The sequence below is a fragment of the Ahaetulla prasina genome, chromosome 4 (genome assembly GCF_028640845.1).
Source record: "Ahaetulla prasina isolate Xishuangbanna chromosome 4, ASM2864084v1, whole genome shotgun sequence".
Taxonomy (NCBI): domain Eukaryota; kingdom Metazoa; phylum Chordata; class Lepidosauria; order Squamata; family Colubridae; genus Ahaetulla; species Ahaetulla prasina.
The window spans coordinates 1,564,281-1,579,920 of record NC_080542.1 but is presented as its reverse complement, the minus strand read 5'-3'; the positions used below and the strand labels follow the sequence as shown (position 1 = coordinate 1,579,920).

At 47.0% G+C, this 15,640-nt stretch overlaps 1 protein-coding gene across 5 annotated transcripts in view; it reads left to right on the top strand.

The window, feature by feature from the left end:
• Positions 1-15,219, top strand: part of ACADVL (acyl-CoA dehydrogenase very long chain) — a 28,140-nt gene extending 12,921 nt beyond the window's left edge. For 2 of the 5 annotated variants that reach the window (XM_058180288.1, XM_058180290.1), the window contains 9 exons: positions 58-144; positions 3,151-3,213; positions 4,654-4,755; positions 4,948-5,045; positions 6,200-6,272; positions 9,084-9,156; positions 10,273-10,345; positions 11,589-11,664; positions 14,443-15,219. In XM_058180288.1, coding sequence (XP_058036271.1) covers positions 58-144; positions 3,151-3,213; positions 4,654-4,755; positions 4,948-5,045; positions 6,200-6,272; positions 9,084-9,156; positions 10,273-10,345; positions 11,589-11,664; positions 14,443-14,580 — 783 coding nt within the window. In that variant the 3' untranslated portion in view covers positions 14,581-15,219. Of the gene's footprint in view, positions 1-57; positions 145-3,150; positions 3,214-4,653; positions 4,756-4,947; positions 5,046-6,199; positions 6,273-7,681; positions 7,755-9,083; positions 9,157-10,272; positions 10,346-11,588; positions 11,665-14,442 lie in introns of all 5 variants that reach the window. The other 3 variants (XR_009154842.1, XM_058180289.1, XM_058180287.1) reach the window with 3 other exon arrangements.
• The last annotated feature ends 421 nt before the right edge of the window (positions 15,220-15,640 follow it).

Sequence of the window (15,640 nt, the reverse complement as noted above, 5' to 3'; positions counted from 1 at the left end):
AAAGCTTAAAAATGCTAAAAGAAATTATTGTCATTAAACAATATTTTAAAATTTTAGTCAATGGCATACATGATTAGCGCCAACATGGACCGGGGAGCTTCTGACTTCCAGATTGAGGCGGCCATCAGCAAAGTTTTTGGCTCGGTCAGTGGCAATCCGATTATGGTTTCTGCCCCCGCCCCTGTGGCTCTGTGGCCTGGATTTGGGGGTGGGGGTCTCTACAGGCCCGGAAGGGGGACGAGGCTGACCCACAGGATGTAGTTTGCATCAGTCACGAACCTTGTCCCCTCACCAGTTGTGGGTGGTGAAAGGGATGGAGGGAAGGAAGGAAGTTGAAAGAAAAAAGGAAAAGAAAGAAAATAAAAGAGAAAAACGAAGAAGGAAGGAAGGAAGGAGAGAGAAAAGGAAGGAAGGAAAACGAAAGAGAAAAAATGGAGGAAAGAGGAAGGAAGGAAAATGAAAGAAAAAAGGAAGGAAGGAGAGAAAGGAAGGAAGGAAAATGAAAGAAACATGAGAAAGGAAGGTAGGAGAGAGAAAAAGAAGGAAGGAAAATGAAAAAAGCGGAGGAGGGAGGAAAAGAAGGCAGGAAAATGAAAGAAAAGAAAGGAGAAAGAAGGGAAGAAAATGGAAGAAAAAAGGGAAGGAAGGAAAATGAAAGAAAAAAGAGAAGGCAGGAAAATGAAAGAAAAATGAGGAAGGAAGGAAGGAGAGAGAAAAGGAAGGACGGAAAATGAAATTAAAAATGGAGGGAGGAAAAGGAAGGAAGGAAGGAAGGAAAATGAAAGAAAAAAGGAAGGAAGGAAGAAAGGAAGGAAAATGAAAGAAAAATGAGAAAGGAAGATAGGAGAGAGAAAAAGAAGGAAGGAAAATGAAAAAAAATGGAGGGTGGGAGGAAAAGGAGGAAGGAAGGAAGGAAAACGAAGAAGGAAGGAGAAAAGAAGGAAGAAAGCGGAAGGAAGGAAAATGAAAGAAAAAGGAAGGAAGGAGATAAAAAGAAGGAAAATGAAAGAAAATGAGGAAGGTAGAGAGAAAAGATGGAAGGAAGATGAAAGAGAAAAATGAGGGAGGAGAAAAGAAGAAAAGAGAGAAAAGAAGGAAGAAAAAGGGAAGAAAAAAGGAAGGAAGGAAAATGAAAGAAAAAAGGAAGGAAGGAGATAAAAAGAAGGAAAACGAAGAGAAAAATGGAGGAAGGAAGGAAAATGAAAGAAAAAAGGAAGGAAGGAGAGAAAGGAAGGAAGGAAAATGAAAGAAACATGAGAAAGGAAGGTAGGAGAGAGAAAAAGAAGGAAGGAAAATGAAAAAAAACGGAGGGAGGGAGGAAAAAGAAGGCAGGAAAATGAAAGAAAAGAAGAAAGGAGAAAGAAGGGAAGAAAATGGAAGAAAAAGGGGAGGGAAGGAAAATGAAAGAAAAAAGAGAAGGCAGGAAAATGAAAGAAAAATGAGGAAGGAAGGAAGGAGAGAGAAAAGGAAGGACGGAAAATGAAATTAAAAATGGAGGGAGGAAAAGGAAGGAAGGAAGGAAGGAAAATGAAAGAAAAAAGGAAGGAAGGAAGAAAGGAAGGAAAATGAAAGAAAAATGAGAAAGGAAGATAGGAGAGAGAAAAAGAAGGAAGGGAAATGAAAAAAAATGGAGGGTGGGAGGAAAAAGGAGGAAGGAAAATGAAACAAAAGAAGGAAGGAAGGAGAAAGAAGGGAAGAAAACGGAAGGAAGGAAAATGAAAGAAAAAAGGAAGGAAGGAGATAAAAAAGAAGGAAAATGAAAGAAAAATGAGGAAGGTAGAGAGAAAAAGATGGAAGGAAGATGAAAGAGAAAAAATGAGGGAGGAGAGAAAAAGAAGAAAAGAGAGAAAGAAGGAAAGAAAAGGGAAGAAAAAAGGGAAGGAAGGAAAATGAAAGAAAAAGGGAAGGAAGGAGAAAAAAAAGAAGGAAAAGGAAAGAAAGGAAAGAAGGAAGGAGGGAGGGAGAAAAAAAGGGAAGGAAGGAAGGAGAAAGAAGGGAAGAAAATGGAAGAAAAAAAGGAAGGAAGGAAAATGAAAGAAAAAAGGAAGGAGATAAAAAGAAGGAAAATGAAAGAAAATGAGGAAGGTAGAGAGAAAAGATGGAAGGAAGATGAAAGAGAAAAATGAGGAAGGAAGGAGAAAGAAGGAAGGAGATAAAAAGAAGGAAGAAAGAAAGGAAGAAAAAGGAAGGAAGGAAAATGAAAGAAAAAGGAAGGAAGGAGATAAAAAGAAGGAAAACGAAAGAAAGGAAAGAAGGAAGGAGGAGGGAGAAAAAGGGAAGGAAGGAAGGAGAAAGAAGGAAGAAAATGGAAGAAAAAAGGAAGGAAGGAAAATGAAAGAAAAAGGAAGGAGATAAAAAGAAGGAAAATGAAAGAAAATGAGGAAGGTAGAGAGAAAAGATGGAAGGAAGATGAAAGAGAAAAATGAGGAGGAGAGAAAAGAAGAAAGGAAAGAAGGAAAGAAAAGGGAAGAAAAAGGAAGGAAAATGAAAGAAAAAGGAAGGAAGGAGATAAAAAGAAGGAAAACGAAAGAAAGAAGGAAGGAAGGAAGGAAGGAGAAAGAAGGAAAACGAAGAAAGAAGGAAGGAAGGAAGAAAACGGAAGAAAAAAGGAAGGAAGGAAAATGAAAGAAAAAAGGAAGGAAGGAGATAAAAAAGAAGGAAAATGAAAGAAAGAAGGAAGGAGGGAGGGACGGAGAAAAAGGAAGTAAGGAAGGAGAAAGAAGAGAAGAAAACGGAAGAAAAAAGGAAGAAAGGAAAATGAAAGAAAAAAGGAAGGAAGGAGATAAAAAAGAAGGAAAATGAAAGAAAAATGAGGAAGGTAGAGAGAAAAAGATGGAAGGAAGATGAAAGAGAAAAAATGAGGGAGGCGAGAAAAAGAAGAAAGGCGAGAAAGAAGGAAAGAAAAGGGAAGAAAAAAGGGAAGGAAGGAAAATGAAAGAAAAAAGGAAGGAAGGAGATAAAAAAAGAAGGAAAACGAAAGAAAGGAAAGAAGGAAGGAGGGAGGGAGGGAGAAAAAAAGGGAAGGAAGGAAAATGAAAGAGAAAAAATGTGGAAGGAAGGAAAGGAGGAGGGAAGCAGACCGGTCTGTCGTGCAGACAAGAACCCTCCATTCAGCATTGGTTTTATCTTGTCTTTTTCCCGCACCTGCAGGAAGCTGCCTGGAACGTGTCAGACGAGTGCATCCAGACCATGGGAGGGATGGGCTTCATGAAGGTCAGTTTTTCGGGCGGGGGGGGGGCAGGGGTGGGGTGGGGGGGCTAATATCCAGGGTTCAAGTTAGCTTCGTTTATTTAGGGGGACTGTGGAAAACGACCGCTTCAACAAGCCTGGTCCTTACCTGTTCAGCAACTTCTCCAAGAAGTTATTTTTTTTAAACAGGGCGATGAAAAATTCCAGCGCTCGAACCTTGAGAACCAGAGCTGGTATTCAGCCGGTTCGAGAAAACCGGTAGCGGAGATCATGGGTGGAACCGCCCAAGCTCTGTGCTGTTCCTATTTAGGCACGTTTTTGAGGCCAGGCGCGTGCATGTAAGGTGTGTGTGTGCAAGCAAAGCACACGTGTGGAAGGCGTGCACAGTGAACCGCAAAGCGCATGCGCAGAAGGCACGCACGCAAAGCAAGTGTGCGTGTGTGCGGTGAACCGGCGGTACCAAAATGTGAAACCCACTACTGTTTAGCACCTATTAAATCTGGTTTTTTTTTAAAAGCCAGGCTTGAATTTTCGTTCTTTCTAAATCAGGGGTCTCCAACCTTGGCAACTTTAAGCCTGGCGGACCTCAACTCACAGCACGGCTGGCTGGGGCATTCTGGGAGTTGAAGTCCGCCAGGCTTAAAGTTACCAAGGTTGGAGACTCCTGTTCTAAATGGTTTCCCGTTGAACGGTGAGGAGGCTGGTCTTCTTCACCGATAACGAGGAAATTATCATTCGTTAATGTCTGTTTATATCGGCGTTTCTCAACCTTGGTGGGCTTTAAGCTGGGTGGACTTCAACTCCCAGAATTCCCCAGCCAGCCATGCCTGTTTTTATTCTCCTACCTCCTAGAACGGAGAGATTGCAGAGGAAGGGATTATAAGAGAGTAAGCAGGGCCACAAAGGGTGTGTACCTCTTTGAATGGAGAGATTGCAGAGGAAGGGATAAGAGAGTAAGCAGGGCCACAATGGGTGTGTACCTCTTTAATGGAGAGATTGCAGAGGAAGGGATTATAAGAGAGTAAGCAGGGCCACAATGGGTGTGTACCTCTTTGAACGGAGAGATTGCAGAGGAAGGGATTATAAGAGAGTAAGCAGGGCCATAAAGGGTGTGTAAACCTCAGAAGGAATGCATTAGTGCCAGGCTAGGGAATTCTGGGAGTTGAAGTCCACCCAGTTGAAAGCTGCCGAAGTTGGGAACCACTGGTTGGTTTCCTGAAGCTTTATCAGTCCGAGAACCAAAGACTGTATTAGCTTGTTCGTTTCTCTTCTTTCTTTCTCTCTTTTTCTTTCCCTTTCTCCTTTTTTCTGTTTATCCTTTTCTTTCTCCTTTCTTTCTCCTCTTTCTCCTTCCCATTCTCCTTCTCTTCTTCTTTCTCTTTCTCACTCTCCTTCCCTTTTCTCTTTCTCCTTCTCTTTCTCCTCCTCCTCCTCCTTCCTGCCATCCGATTTCCCCGCCTGCAGGAGAGCGGCGCGGAACGAGTCATGCGGGATTTGCGCATCTTCCGGATCTTTGAAGGCACCAACGATATCTTGCGGCTTTTCATTGCCCTTTACGGGTTCCAGGTGGGTGGCTTTTAGGGACGGGCGAGATTTGGGGGACCCGCACTAAGCCTCCGGGTGGGGGGTGGGGGAGAGAATGGGGACGGACAGTCCTGACCCGTTAGCCGCTGGAGCAGCGGAACCAGAAGGGTTACGGAGTAAGGAAATCCAGCTTTGATCTTCTCCGCTGTCTGTCCGCTTTTCCTTCCGGTCCAGAATGCCGGGAACCAGCTTCGTGGTTTGCAACAAGCCGTCAAGAACCCCTTTGGCAATGCTGGGTTGTTGGTCAGCGAGGCGGGGAAACGGGTCCGCAGGTAGGCGTCTTTCCTCCGCGACCAGGTGTGGGCGGATTCCGCTTCCCAAACCCGGGAAAATATGGTGGAGGAGACATGAGAGGGCGTGGGGAGAATCCTGCCGGCTGTGGCGTGACCGGAGGGCAGTTATTCGTGGCTACTGCTAAGCCAGGATGTTCAACAAGCCAACATGGCTTCCCGATTGCCCTAAAAAGATCGCAGGACGTGGGGATCTTAGCAAATCTGGCCTCTCGCTATGTTAGACGAACTTATTCTCCAGAAATTTCTCTCTTAACCACCTAGAGGTAGCAAATGCCTTCCATTCTCAGAGTTGAACTGCTCCTGACATTGGAGGCTCTCTATCTACGGGTTTGTCCTCCTCTTAACGACCACGATTGAGCCCCGAATTTACGTTGCTAAGCGAGACATAGGTTAAGTGAACTGTGAGCTTCCTTGCCACGCTTGTGAAGGGAATCCCTGCCGTCGCTAAGTGGGTCACACGGTTGTTAAGCCAATCTGGCTCTTTTCCCCCATTGAATTTTTCCTCATCAGAAGGTTGCAAAAGTGGATCTGGGTCGTAAATACGACTCCGTTGCCAAGTGTCTGAATTCCGATCACGTGACCAACGGTCAGGAGTGTGAGAAACAACCTTAAGTCACTTTTTCCAGTGCCTAAACAAACGGTTGTTAAGTGAGGACTACCTGCCATTTGTGCCTTAACAAATCCAGCCTTTTTCCAGCGAGACTGTCTCCTTTTTTTATTATTATTATTGTTATTTTTAAAGCTACCAGGAAGATCAGCTTCCGTTTTGCAGCAGTGAGTTCCTCTCCGTTATTTTTTTTATTTTTTGGGGGGGTTCTCCATCTGTCCGTCATTTTTTTTCCCATCGAACCCTGAACTCCCATCGACGTCCCCCACCCCCACCCCCCAAAAAAACCCCCACCATCGTTTCCGCTTCGTTTTGTGAGCCGAGGGCTGTGTGAATGGATCCGTCTCTCGCTCCCGGAGGGTCATCCGTGGCTCTGCACGTTTTAAACCTCACTTTGTGACCGTTCGTGGCCGCTCTGGTGTTTTTAGGGTGGGCTTGGTGGGAAGGGGGGGAGGGTTGAGAAGAGTAGAGAAGCTGCTCCTCGCCCCCTTTAACTCTCCTCCCCCCCCACCCCACATCTCTGCAGGAGGGCAGGCTTGGGGACAGGAATCACCTTAAAAGGTGTGATACATCCAAATTTGGAGTCCAGCAGCGAGCAGGTAAGTCTTGTGTATCTTTGTGTCTTTTGCTCATTGTTGCTTGTTGGTACCAACAACCCTGGGATAGGTATTACCTCCGACAGCCAGCCATATAGTTAGTCCTCGACTGAACGGCCGCGCAACGGAGCCCAAAATCCCTGTTGCTAAGCCAGGCAGTCGTTAAGTGAGTTTTGCCCCATTTTACGACCGTCCTTGCCGAGGTGGGTTAAGGGAATCGCGACTGAACCTCACATTGCCGCCGCGAAACGAGACAGTCGTGAGGGCGAGGTTTGCCCCGTTTTGGCGACCTTTGGTGCCGTAGTTGCCACGTGCATCGTCGCAGTTGGAGTCACACGGTCCTTAAGTGAATCCGGCTCCCCCCCATTGATTCTGCTTGTCAGAAGGTTGCAAGAGGGCATCACGCGACCCCGGGATGCTACAACTGTCGTAAATTTGAGTTAGTTGCCAAATGCCTGAATTTTGACCATGCGACCATGAGGTTGCTGCGACGAGTGAAAAATGGTCATAAGTCACTTTTTTTCAGTGTTGTTATAACTTTGAGCGGTCACTAAATGAACTGTTTGTAAGTCGAGGACTACTTCTATAAGGCTTGAGCCTGTTTTAACCATGAAAACCAGCTGGGTTTTGGGACAATCACCAGGCAGCTATGAGTTCTAGTCCCGCCTTAGCCGTGAAAGAAATCTGGGTAACTTTGGGCCAATCACCAGGAGACGGGGAGTTCTAGTCCCGCCTTAGGCATGAAAGCCAACTGGGTGACTTTGATCCAGTCCCTCCCTCTCAACCCAGCCCACCTCACAGGGTTGTTGTTGTTGTGGAGAAAATAAGAGAGGAAAAGTTGCGTTGGATATGTTCACCGTCTTGAATTACTTCTAAAAATAACAATAAAAGCAGGGTATAAAAAGAAGCAAATATATTATTTACGGTCGTGACCTGGGCTATTTTGAAGCAAAAGTCAGTTGGGGATGGAATTGGGGGTCTCGGGGATCTCCCCCCCCCACGCCGGGTGGGTTTCAGACGGGGTTCGACTACAACCCCCAGGCTGCTTAAGCACCATGGGAAGTGTAGTTCTCCCATCTCGAAGGATGGAGGTGCAGAAAGGCTGGCTCAGGGCAGCTTCATCCCCCAGAGCAGGGGTCTCCAACCTTCATAAGGACTTCAACTTTATGCCCGCTTACTCTCTTGCAATCCCTTCCTCTTCAATCTCTCCGCTCTAGGGAGTAGGAAGAGAAAAAACCAGGCATGGTTGAATGGGGAATTCTGAGAGTTGAAGTCCACAAGTCTTAAAGTTGCCAAGGTTGGAGACCCCTGCCCTAGAGTAAAGGATTGTACACCCCTGGGGGGGGTCTTCCTTCCCCTGCCCCCCCCCCTTGCATTTTTTGCATCACCCCCCCTCTCTCCCCCTTTTCCAGGCGGTCCAAGCCATTGATCTCTTTGCGGGCGTGATAGAGAACCAACTTCTCAAACATGGAAAGAAAGTTGTCGGTGAGTTTTTGGTGGGGGGGGGGCTGAGGTGGGGGGGACCCCCATGGATTACTTCCCAGGAGGGCCTGGCTGGAGGGACAAACCCCTGCTTGCCCCCCAATACAGGTAGTCCTCGAGTTAACGACCGCAGTGGAGCCCCCAGCATTTCTGTTGCTAAACAAAACATTTTGTTATGCGAGTTTTACCTCATCGTACCACCTTTCTTGCCACCGTTGTTAAGCAAGTCACTGCGGTTGTTAAGTTAGTCACTCCGGTTGTTAAGTGAGCCCGGCTCTCCCCATTGATTCTGCTTGTCAGAAGGTTGCAAGAGGGCATCACGCGACCCCGGGATGCTACAACTGTCGTAAATTTGAGTTAGTTGCCAAATGCCTGAATTTTGACCACGCGACCATGAGGTTGCTGCGACGTGTGAAAAATGGTCATAAGTCACTTTTTTTCAGTGTTGTTATAACTTTGAGCGGTCACTAAATGAACTGTTTGTAAGTCGAGGACTACTTCTATAAGGCTTGAGCCTGTTTTAACCATGAAAACCAGCTGGGTTTTGGGACAATCACCAGGCAGCTATGAGTTCTAGTCCCGCCTTAGCCGTGAAAGAAATCTGGGTAACTTTGGGCCAATCACCAGGAGACGGGGAGTTCTAGTTCCACCTTAGGTATGAAAGCCGGCTGGGTGACTTTGATCCAGTCCCTCCCTCTCAACCCAGCCCACCTCACAGGGTTGTTGTTGTTGTGGAGAAAATAAGAGAGGAAAAGTTGCGTTGGATATGTTCACCGTCTTGAATTACTTCTAAAAATAACAATAAAAGCAGGGTATAAAAAGAAGCAAATATATTTTTTACGGTCGTGACCTGGGCTATTTTGAAGCAAAAAGTCAGTTGGGGATGGAATTGGGGGTCTCGGGGATCTTCCCCCCCCCCCCTGCCCCACGCCGGGTGGGTTTCAGACGGGGTTCGACTACAACCCCCAGGATGCTTAAGCACCATGGGAAGGGTAGTTCTCCCATCTCGAAGGATGGAGGTGCAGAAAGGCTGGCTCAGGGCAGCTTCATCCCCCAGAGCAGGGGTCTCCAACCTTCATAGAGACTTCAACTTTATGCCCGCTTACTCTCTTGTAATCCCTTCCTCTCCGCTCTAGGGAGTAGGAAGGGGAAAAAACAGGCATGGTTGAATGGGGAATTCTGGGAGTCGAAGTCCACAAGTCTTAAAGTTGCCAAGGTTGGAGACCCCTGCCCTAGAGTAAAGGATTGTACACCCCTGGGGGGGGGTCTTCCTTCCCCTGCCCCCCCCCTTGCATTTTTTGCATCACCCCCCCCTCTCTCCCCCTTTTCCAGGCGGTCCAAGCCATTGACCTCTTTGCGGGCGTGATAGAGAACCAACTTCTCAAACATGGAAAGAAAGTTGTCGGTGAGTTTTTGGTGGGGGGGGGGCTGAGGTGGGGGGGACCCCCATGGATTACTTCCCAGGAGGGCCTGGCTGGAGGGACAAACCCCTGCTTGCCCCCCAATACAGGTAGTCCTCGAGTTAACGACCGCAGTGGAGCCCCCAGCATTTCTGTTGCTAAACAAAACATTTTGTTATGCGAGTTTTACCTCATCGTACCACCTTTCTTGCCACCGTTGTTAAGCAAGTCACTGCGGTTGTTAAGTTAGTCACTCCGGTTGTTAAGTGAGCCCGGCTCTCCCCCGTGGACTCTGCTCGTCACAAAAGGGGATCACCCGACCTTCCTAAAATGTGGGTCAGCTGCCGAGCGTCCGGATTTCGGTTCAGTTGACCACAGGGGATCCTGCAACGGTCGTAAGTGTGAAACACGGTGCTGAGTCGCCTTTTTTTTTCCCCCAGGGCCGTTGAAATTTGCGCGGTCACTAAATGAACGGTTGTAACTCGAGGACTGTATGCAGAAAGGTAGCTGGTGGTGTGAACAACTCACACAGTTGCGCTGTTGTGTTATCTAAAGTAAACCACCTCCTTCATTCGCAGCCCAAAACATTGCGAAAGGGGTTCCAGGAGACCATAGTTAGAAACCCAGGTGGTCCTCGACGTAACAACCATTCGCTTAGTGACTGTTTGAAGTGGCAACGGCCATGAAGAAAGTGAGTTAGAACCACTCCTCGCAGTTACAACTGTCTCAGGGTCACGGGATCAAAATTCCAACGCTCGGCAGCTGACTTGTACTTATGACGGCCGCAGGGTCACGTGATGATGCTCTTTGGCGAGCTTCCCAGCCGGCTTCAGGCAAGCAACAGTCAACGGGAGAAGCCAGATTTGCTTAATGACCACCCGACTCGCTTAAGAACTGCGGCAATCGGCTACACAGCGGTGACAAAAAAGGTTTCACAGCTGTGACCAAAAAAAAAGTTGCGTGAGTCCAGAACTGCCTGGCTTAGCAACGGGCAGTTTGATTGCCGCTGCGGTCATAAGTCGAGGACTGCTTGTATCGATCCGGCGTCTCTCTGCCTTTCGCGAGACTTCAGCCTCGGTTCCCGTGACTCTTCTTTTTTCCCTTTCTCTCCAAAATTCCAGAAGAGCAATTTATGCTGAAACAGATTGCAGAGAGTGCAATTGATATCTATGCCATGGTGGTCGTTCTCTCCAGGTGAGCTTTCGCTGCCCCCCCCCCAAGAGCCCCTCCCCACAGGTCCCATGCCCAGGGAAATGTCGTATTTCGTATTGAGGGCAAGGAACAGCCAACACCCCAGAAGATCGGCTTGAGATACAGAAGGATCTCGGCGGACTTGAACCCTGGGCCCTATCTCACAAAATGAAATTCAGCGTAGAGAAAACTACAAATTCAGTGTAGAGAAGATTTTGGCAAGAAAAAACAGAGGCGCAGGTACAGGATAGGTGGTACCTGGCTCAATAAGTAGTAACTGTGAGCGGGATCTTGGAGTCCTAGTGAGCAGTCACTTAAATATGAGCCAGCAGTGTGCCAGTGCAATCCTTGGCTGCATTAACAGAGGGGTAGAATCACGTGAAGTATTAGTACCGCTTTATAAACCTTATAGTAAGTCCCCGGAATTCCCCACGCCTGCTCCTTTTTTCTCCTACCTCCTAGAGTGGAGAGATCGCAGAGGAAGGGATTAGACGAGAGTAAGCAAACCCCCAAGGGGGGGATACATATCACGTGACGTGTTCATATCACTCTATAATGCCTTGTTAAGACCGCCCTTGGAATCCTGCGTCCAGTTTTGGTCACCGAGATGTAAAAAAAGTATGTGGAGGCTCTAGAAAGAGTGCAGAGAAGAGCAGCAAAGAGGATTAGGGGACCGGAAGCTAAAATATAATGAAGAATAGTTGCAGGAATTGGGTAGGTCTAGTTTAATGGAAAGAAGGACCAGGGGTGACATGATAGCATCTCCCAATATTTGAGGGGCTGCCCCAAAGAAGAGGGAGTCAAGCTATTCTCCAAAGTAGGGGTCTCCAATCTTGGCAACTTTAAGCCTGGAGGACTTCAACGGATTCTGGGAATTGAAGTCCTCCAGGCTTAAAGTTGCCAAGGTTGGAGACCCCTGCTCTAAAGCCCCCGAAGGCAGGACAAGAAGCAACGGATGGAAACCAAGCAAGGAGAGAAGCCACTTGGAATTAAGGAGAAACTTCCTAACAGTGAGGACAATTAACCAGTGGAACAGCTCGCCACCAGACGTTGTGGGTGCTCCGATAACTGGAGGTTTTTAAGAAGAGATTGGACAGAAATTTTCTGGAATGGTCAAGGGTCTCCTGCTTTGGCAGGGGGCTGGACTAGAAGACCTTCAAGGTCCCTTTCCATATTCTGTTAGTAATTCATGTACGAATCTTGCCTTCTCTTTGATTTGACTCTCCTCCTTGGTCTGTGTCAATAGAGCATCGAGGGCGCTGGAGCAAGGACAGGCCACGGCTCAGCATGAGAAGGTGCTGTGCGAGACCTGGTGCATGGAGGTAGGCCTTTTTTGGGGGGGGTCAGTATCTGTGGAGGGCTGCCCCTGGCCCCAGGACTCAGCCTGATGGGAGGTGGAGGGAGGAAGAGATGGGGAGGGGGCCGGGCTGGTTCAGGAAAGTAGCCGAGTCACAGATTCACCCCAGCTGTTCAGCAGTCTTACGGTAAAGGAGGGAGGCAGGGAGGAGAAAAAGAGAGAGATGGGAAAAAGGAGAGAGAGAGAGAGAGAGAGAGAAGTAGAAAAAATAAAGAGGAAGGAAGGGAGAGAAAGAGAAAAAAAAGAAAGGGAGAGATAGAAAGAGAGAAAAAAAGACAGAAGGAAAGAGAAAAAGAGAAAGAACGAAGTAAAGAAAAAAAGGAAGGGAAAGGAATGGCGAGAGGAGAAAGAAAAAGAAAGACAAAGGGAGGAAGACAGAAAGAAAAAAGGGAAGGAAAGGAAAGGAAAGGAATGAAGGGAGGGAAGCGGGGAAGGAGAGAAAGAAGGAAGAGAGGGAGGAAAAGGAAGAAGAAAAAGAAATTTAAGGATGGGCGAAAGTCAGAAAAAGGAAAGAGAGAAGGGGAGGAAAAGGAAGGAGAAATAAAAGATGGAGGTATTGATAAACCGACAAGAGAGCTGAAGGAAGGAAGGAAAGGAAGAAAAAAGAGGACGGAAAGAAAAAGGAGGAGGAGGAAAGAAATGAAACAAGGAAGGGAGTTAAGCAGATGTTTTTTTAAATTTATTATTAAGAAAAGCAGAGTTGGCTTCCAGTGGAAGCCCCCCCCCAATAAAAAAGAAACGGTGAGAACCCCCTTGGGTCACATTATTATTATTATTATTATTATTATTATTATTATTATTATTATTATTATTATTATTATTATTATTATTATTATTATTATTATTATTAATTGATTTTATACGCCCTTCTCCCGAAGGACTCAGGGCCAAAATAAAACAAACAGTGCAATATACAATTAAAAACAAATTTAAAAACTTATTACATAATTGGCCTAAAAATTTTAAAATATATTAAACTAAAACCCATTAAAATTCATAATAAAAATTTAAAATTTAAAAACCAATAAAATTTAAGCCAGCCCCGCACGAATAAATAAGTGTGTTTTCAGTTAGCGGCGGAAGGTCCGAAGGTCAGGTATTTGGCGTAAACCCGGGGGAAGTTCGTTCCAGAGTGTGGGAGCCCCCACAGAGAAGGACCTTCCCCTGGGGGCCGCCAGCCGGCATTGTCTGGCGGACGGCACCCTGAGGAGACCCTCTCTATGAGAGCGTACGGGTCGGTGGGAGGCATGAGGTAACAGCAGGCGGTCCCGTAAGTACCCAGGCCCTAAGCCATGGAGCGCTTTAAAGGTAGTAACCAAAACCTTAAAGTGCACCCGAAAGACCACAGGTAGCCAGTGCAGTCTGCGCAGGAGTGGTGTTACGTGGGAGCTACATGAAGCTCCCTCTATCACCCGCGCAGCCGCATTCTGGACTAACTGAAGCCTCCGGGTGCACCTCAAGGGGAGCCCCATGTAGAGAGCATTACAATAATCCAAGCGGGACCGGTTTGCCCGAACCGGCTGAATCCCACCACTGATTACGAGCGAAAGGTTAGCAGCGGTGCCCACGGAAGTTGTGCGAGTTTCACACGCCACAGGGCTCTCCTAAATTGGCAAACTTTTAAAACTTTGTGGACTTCCAACTCCCAGAATTCCCCCCCCCCCCATTCAACCATGCCTGTGGTTTTTTCCTTACTCCCTAGAGATATTTTCAGAAGAATGTGCTCACACACACATATGTGTGTGTTTTAAAGAGTTTATTAATGTTCCCCAACATTAATACACGTGTTTCCCGTGTATCATGGCAGGCAATGTCTCCCTCTGCCTGCCATGATAAATAACTTCCAGTGCAACCCATGAAGACAGGCGGGGCTTTCTTCCAAGTAATCTGGCAAATCTCTTTTGCTCTTGTCTTTTCTCTGTCCTATGTGCTCTCGGATCCAACACGGAAAGCAGCTCTTCCTCTTCACTGACCTGGAAACTGTCCCCAGCCGAAGCCCCCTCCCGCCCCCAATAAATCTCGTTCGGCTGGCAGTTCAGAGTCATTAATTAACCCAGTTCATGATATACCAGGAATGAGCTCACCATCCTTCCCTCCAGCCAGCCTAAAAATCAGAGGAACAGTCTGAGAGAGACATCACAAGGAAGGGATTACAAGAGAGTAAGCAGACCAGAGGTGGGTTTCAGCAGGTTCTGACCAGTTCTGGAGAACCGGTAATGAAAATTTTGATCTATTCTCTGCCTCCCAAGTCCCAGCTGGTCAGGAGGAAATGAGGATTTTGCAATAACCTTCCCCTGGATTGGGGAGGGAATGGAGTTTTTACAGTATCCTTCCCCTGCCACGCCCACCAAGCCACACCCACAGAACCGGTAATAAAAAAAAAATTGAAACCCACCACTGAAGCAGACATAAGAGTTGAAGTCCACAAATCTTAAGAATGAGCTCATCCTTCCCTTGAGCCGGCTTCCAAGGAAGAGTCAGAGTCGTAATCCAAGGGAGACATTACAAGGAAGGGATTAAAAGAGAGTAAGCTGACATAGAGTTTGAAGTCTACAAGTCTTAAGATTTGGACATGCACTAGACCATGGTGTTTGTCAACTCTACGACTTTGGAACCCTCTTCTTCTCGTTCTCTTTTTTCCTAACCTCAAAGTTCTTGGGCCGTGTGCGTGTGCGTGTGTGTGTTTGTTTGTGTTTTGACTTGAGGGGGCAGCTTCTCATCTGCCCTTTCTCTCTTTTCTCAGGCCTACAAGCGTATCACTCAGAACCTTACCTCCCTTCAGTCCAGCACCACCCAACAAATCTTCAAGAATTTTCGGGTCATCTCCAAAGCCATGGTGGAGAAGGGAGGGGTGGTCTCCCCTTACACCCTGGGGTTCTGAGACCCTCCCCCCTCAGCTCTCAGCTTCGTTCCTTCCTTGGGTGCAACGGGGGCTGCAGCTTTTTAGGGTGGGGCATTCAAATCACATCCCCTCCCCACTGGGAGACCAGATGTCATTTTTTGGAAACAGCACTCCGAACGTCTGCAGGTAGTCCTCGACGTACGACCACAATTGCAACCAGAGTTTCCATAGCTAAGCAAGGCAGTTTTTAAGTGAGTCGCCTCCAGTTTTACAACCTTTTTTGGCATGGTGGTAAGCCACTGCAGTGAACCATGCCGTCATTAAGCAAATCCACCTCCCCCCCCCCCCCCGGGGAATTGGCTTGTCGGAATCCGGCTGGGAAGGTTGCCACTGGGGATCCTTGCAACCGTCGTAAATACGAGCGCGACAACAAAGGCCCGAATTTTTGATCATGTGACTTGAGGAGGTTGCTACTTAACGCCATAAGTATAAGAGCTGTTTTAAGTCGTTATTTTTTTTTCAGTGATGTTGTAACTTCGAACGGTCACTAAACAAGCTGTTGTAAGTCGAGAACTGCATGTACTTGAATATTCAGCCGTCCTCATCGTTTTACCCGCTCCTGTAGTTGCGCCATCCCTTCTTGGGAATTTGCTATATTAAATGTTTTTATCCAATAAACTGGAGTGAACACAGAGTGTTATTGATGGGCGTGCGCAGGGGGATGAATGTGCCAGGAATGGATGCCGCGTAACGCCGGGAATTTTCACATTATTTCCAGATGATCCGGCAGATTGGAAAGGTAGAAGCTGCACCTGGTGAAGGCAGCTGTCTTGAGTTGCAAAATATTTTTAAAAGGGTGGAGGGTGGAGAAAGGAGAACGGAATTCTCAGCCCGTAGACAGTGGCAAAAAACAGGTGGAACGCTCTGGAAAGTTGCGGTGAAGTTATTAATTTGGGTCGGTCGGTCGCACAACCTGCCCAAGATTGGATTTTGCGTTTTTGTCCATCTGGGGGATACCTTCCAAGGACCTGGATTGTGTAATAATAATAAAAGTATCGTGCATACAGGATTTAAGCAGTTCCAAATAAAACAATTTGCA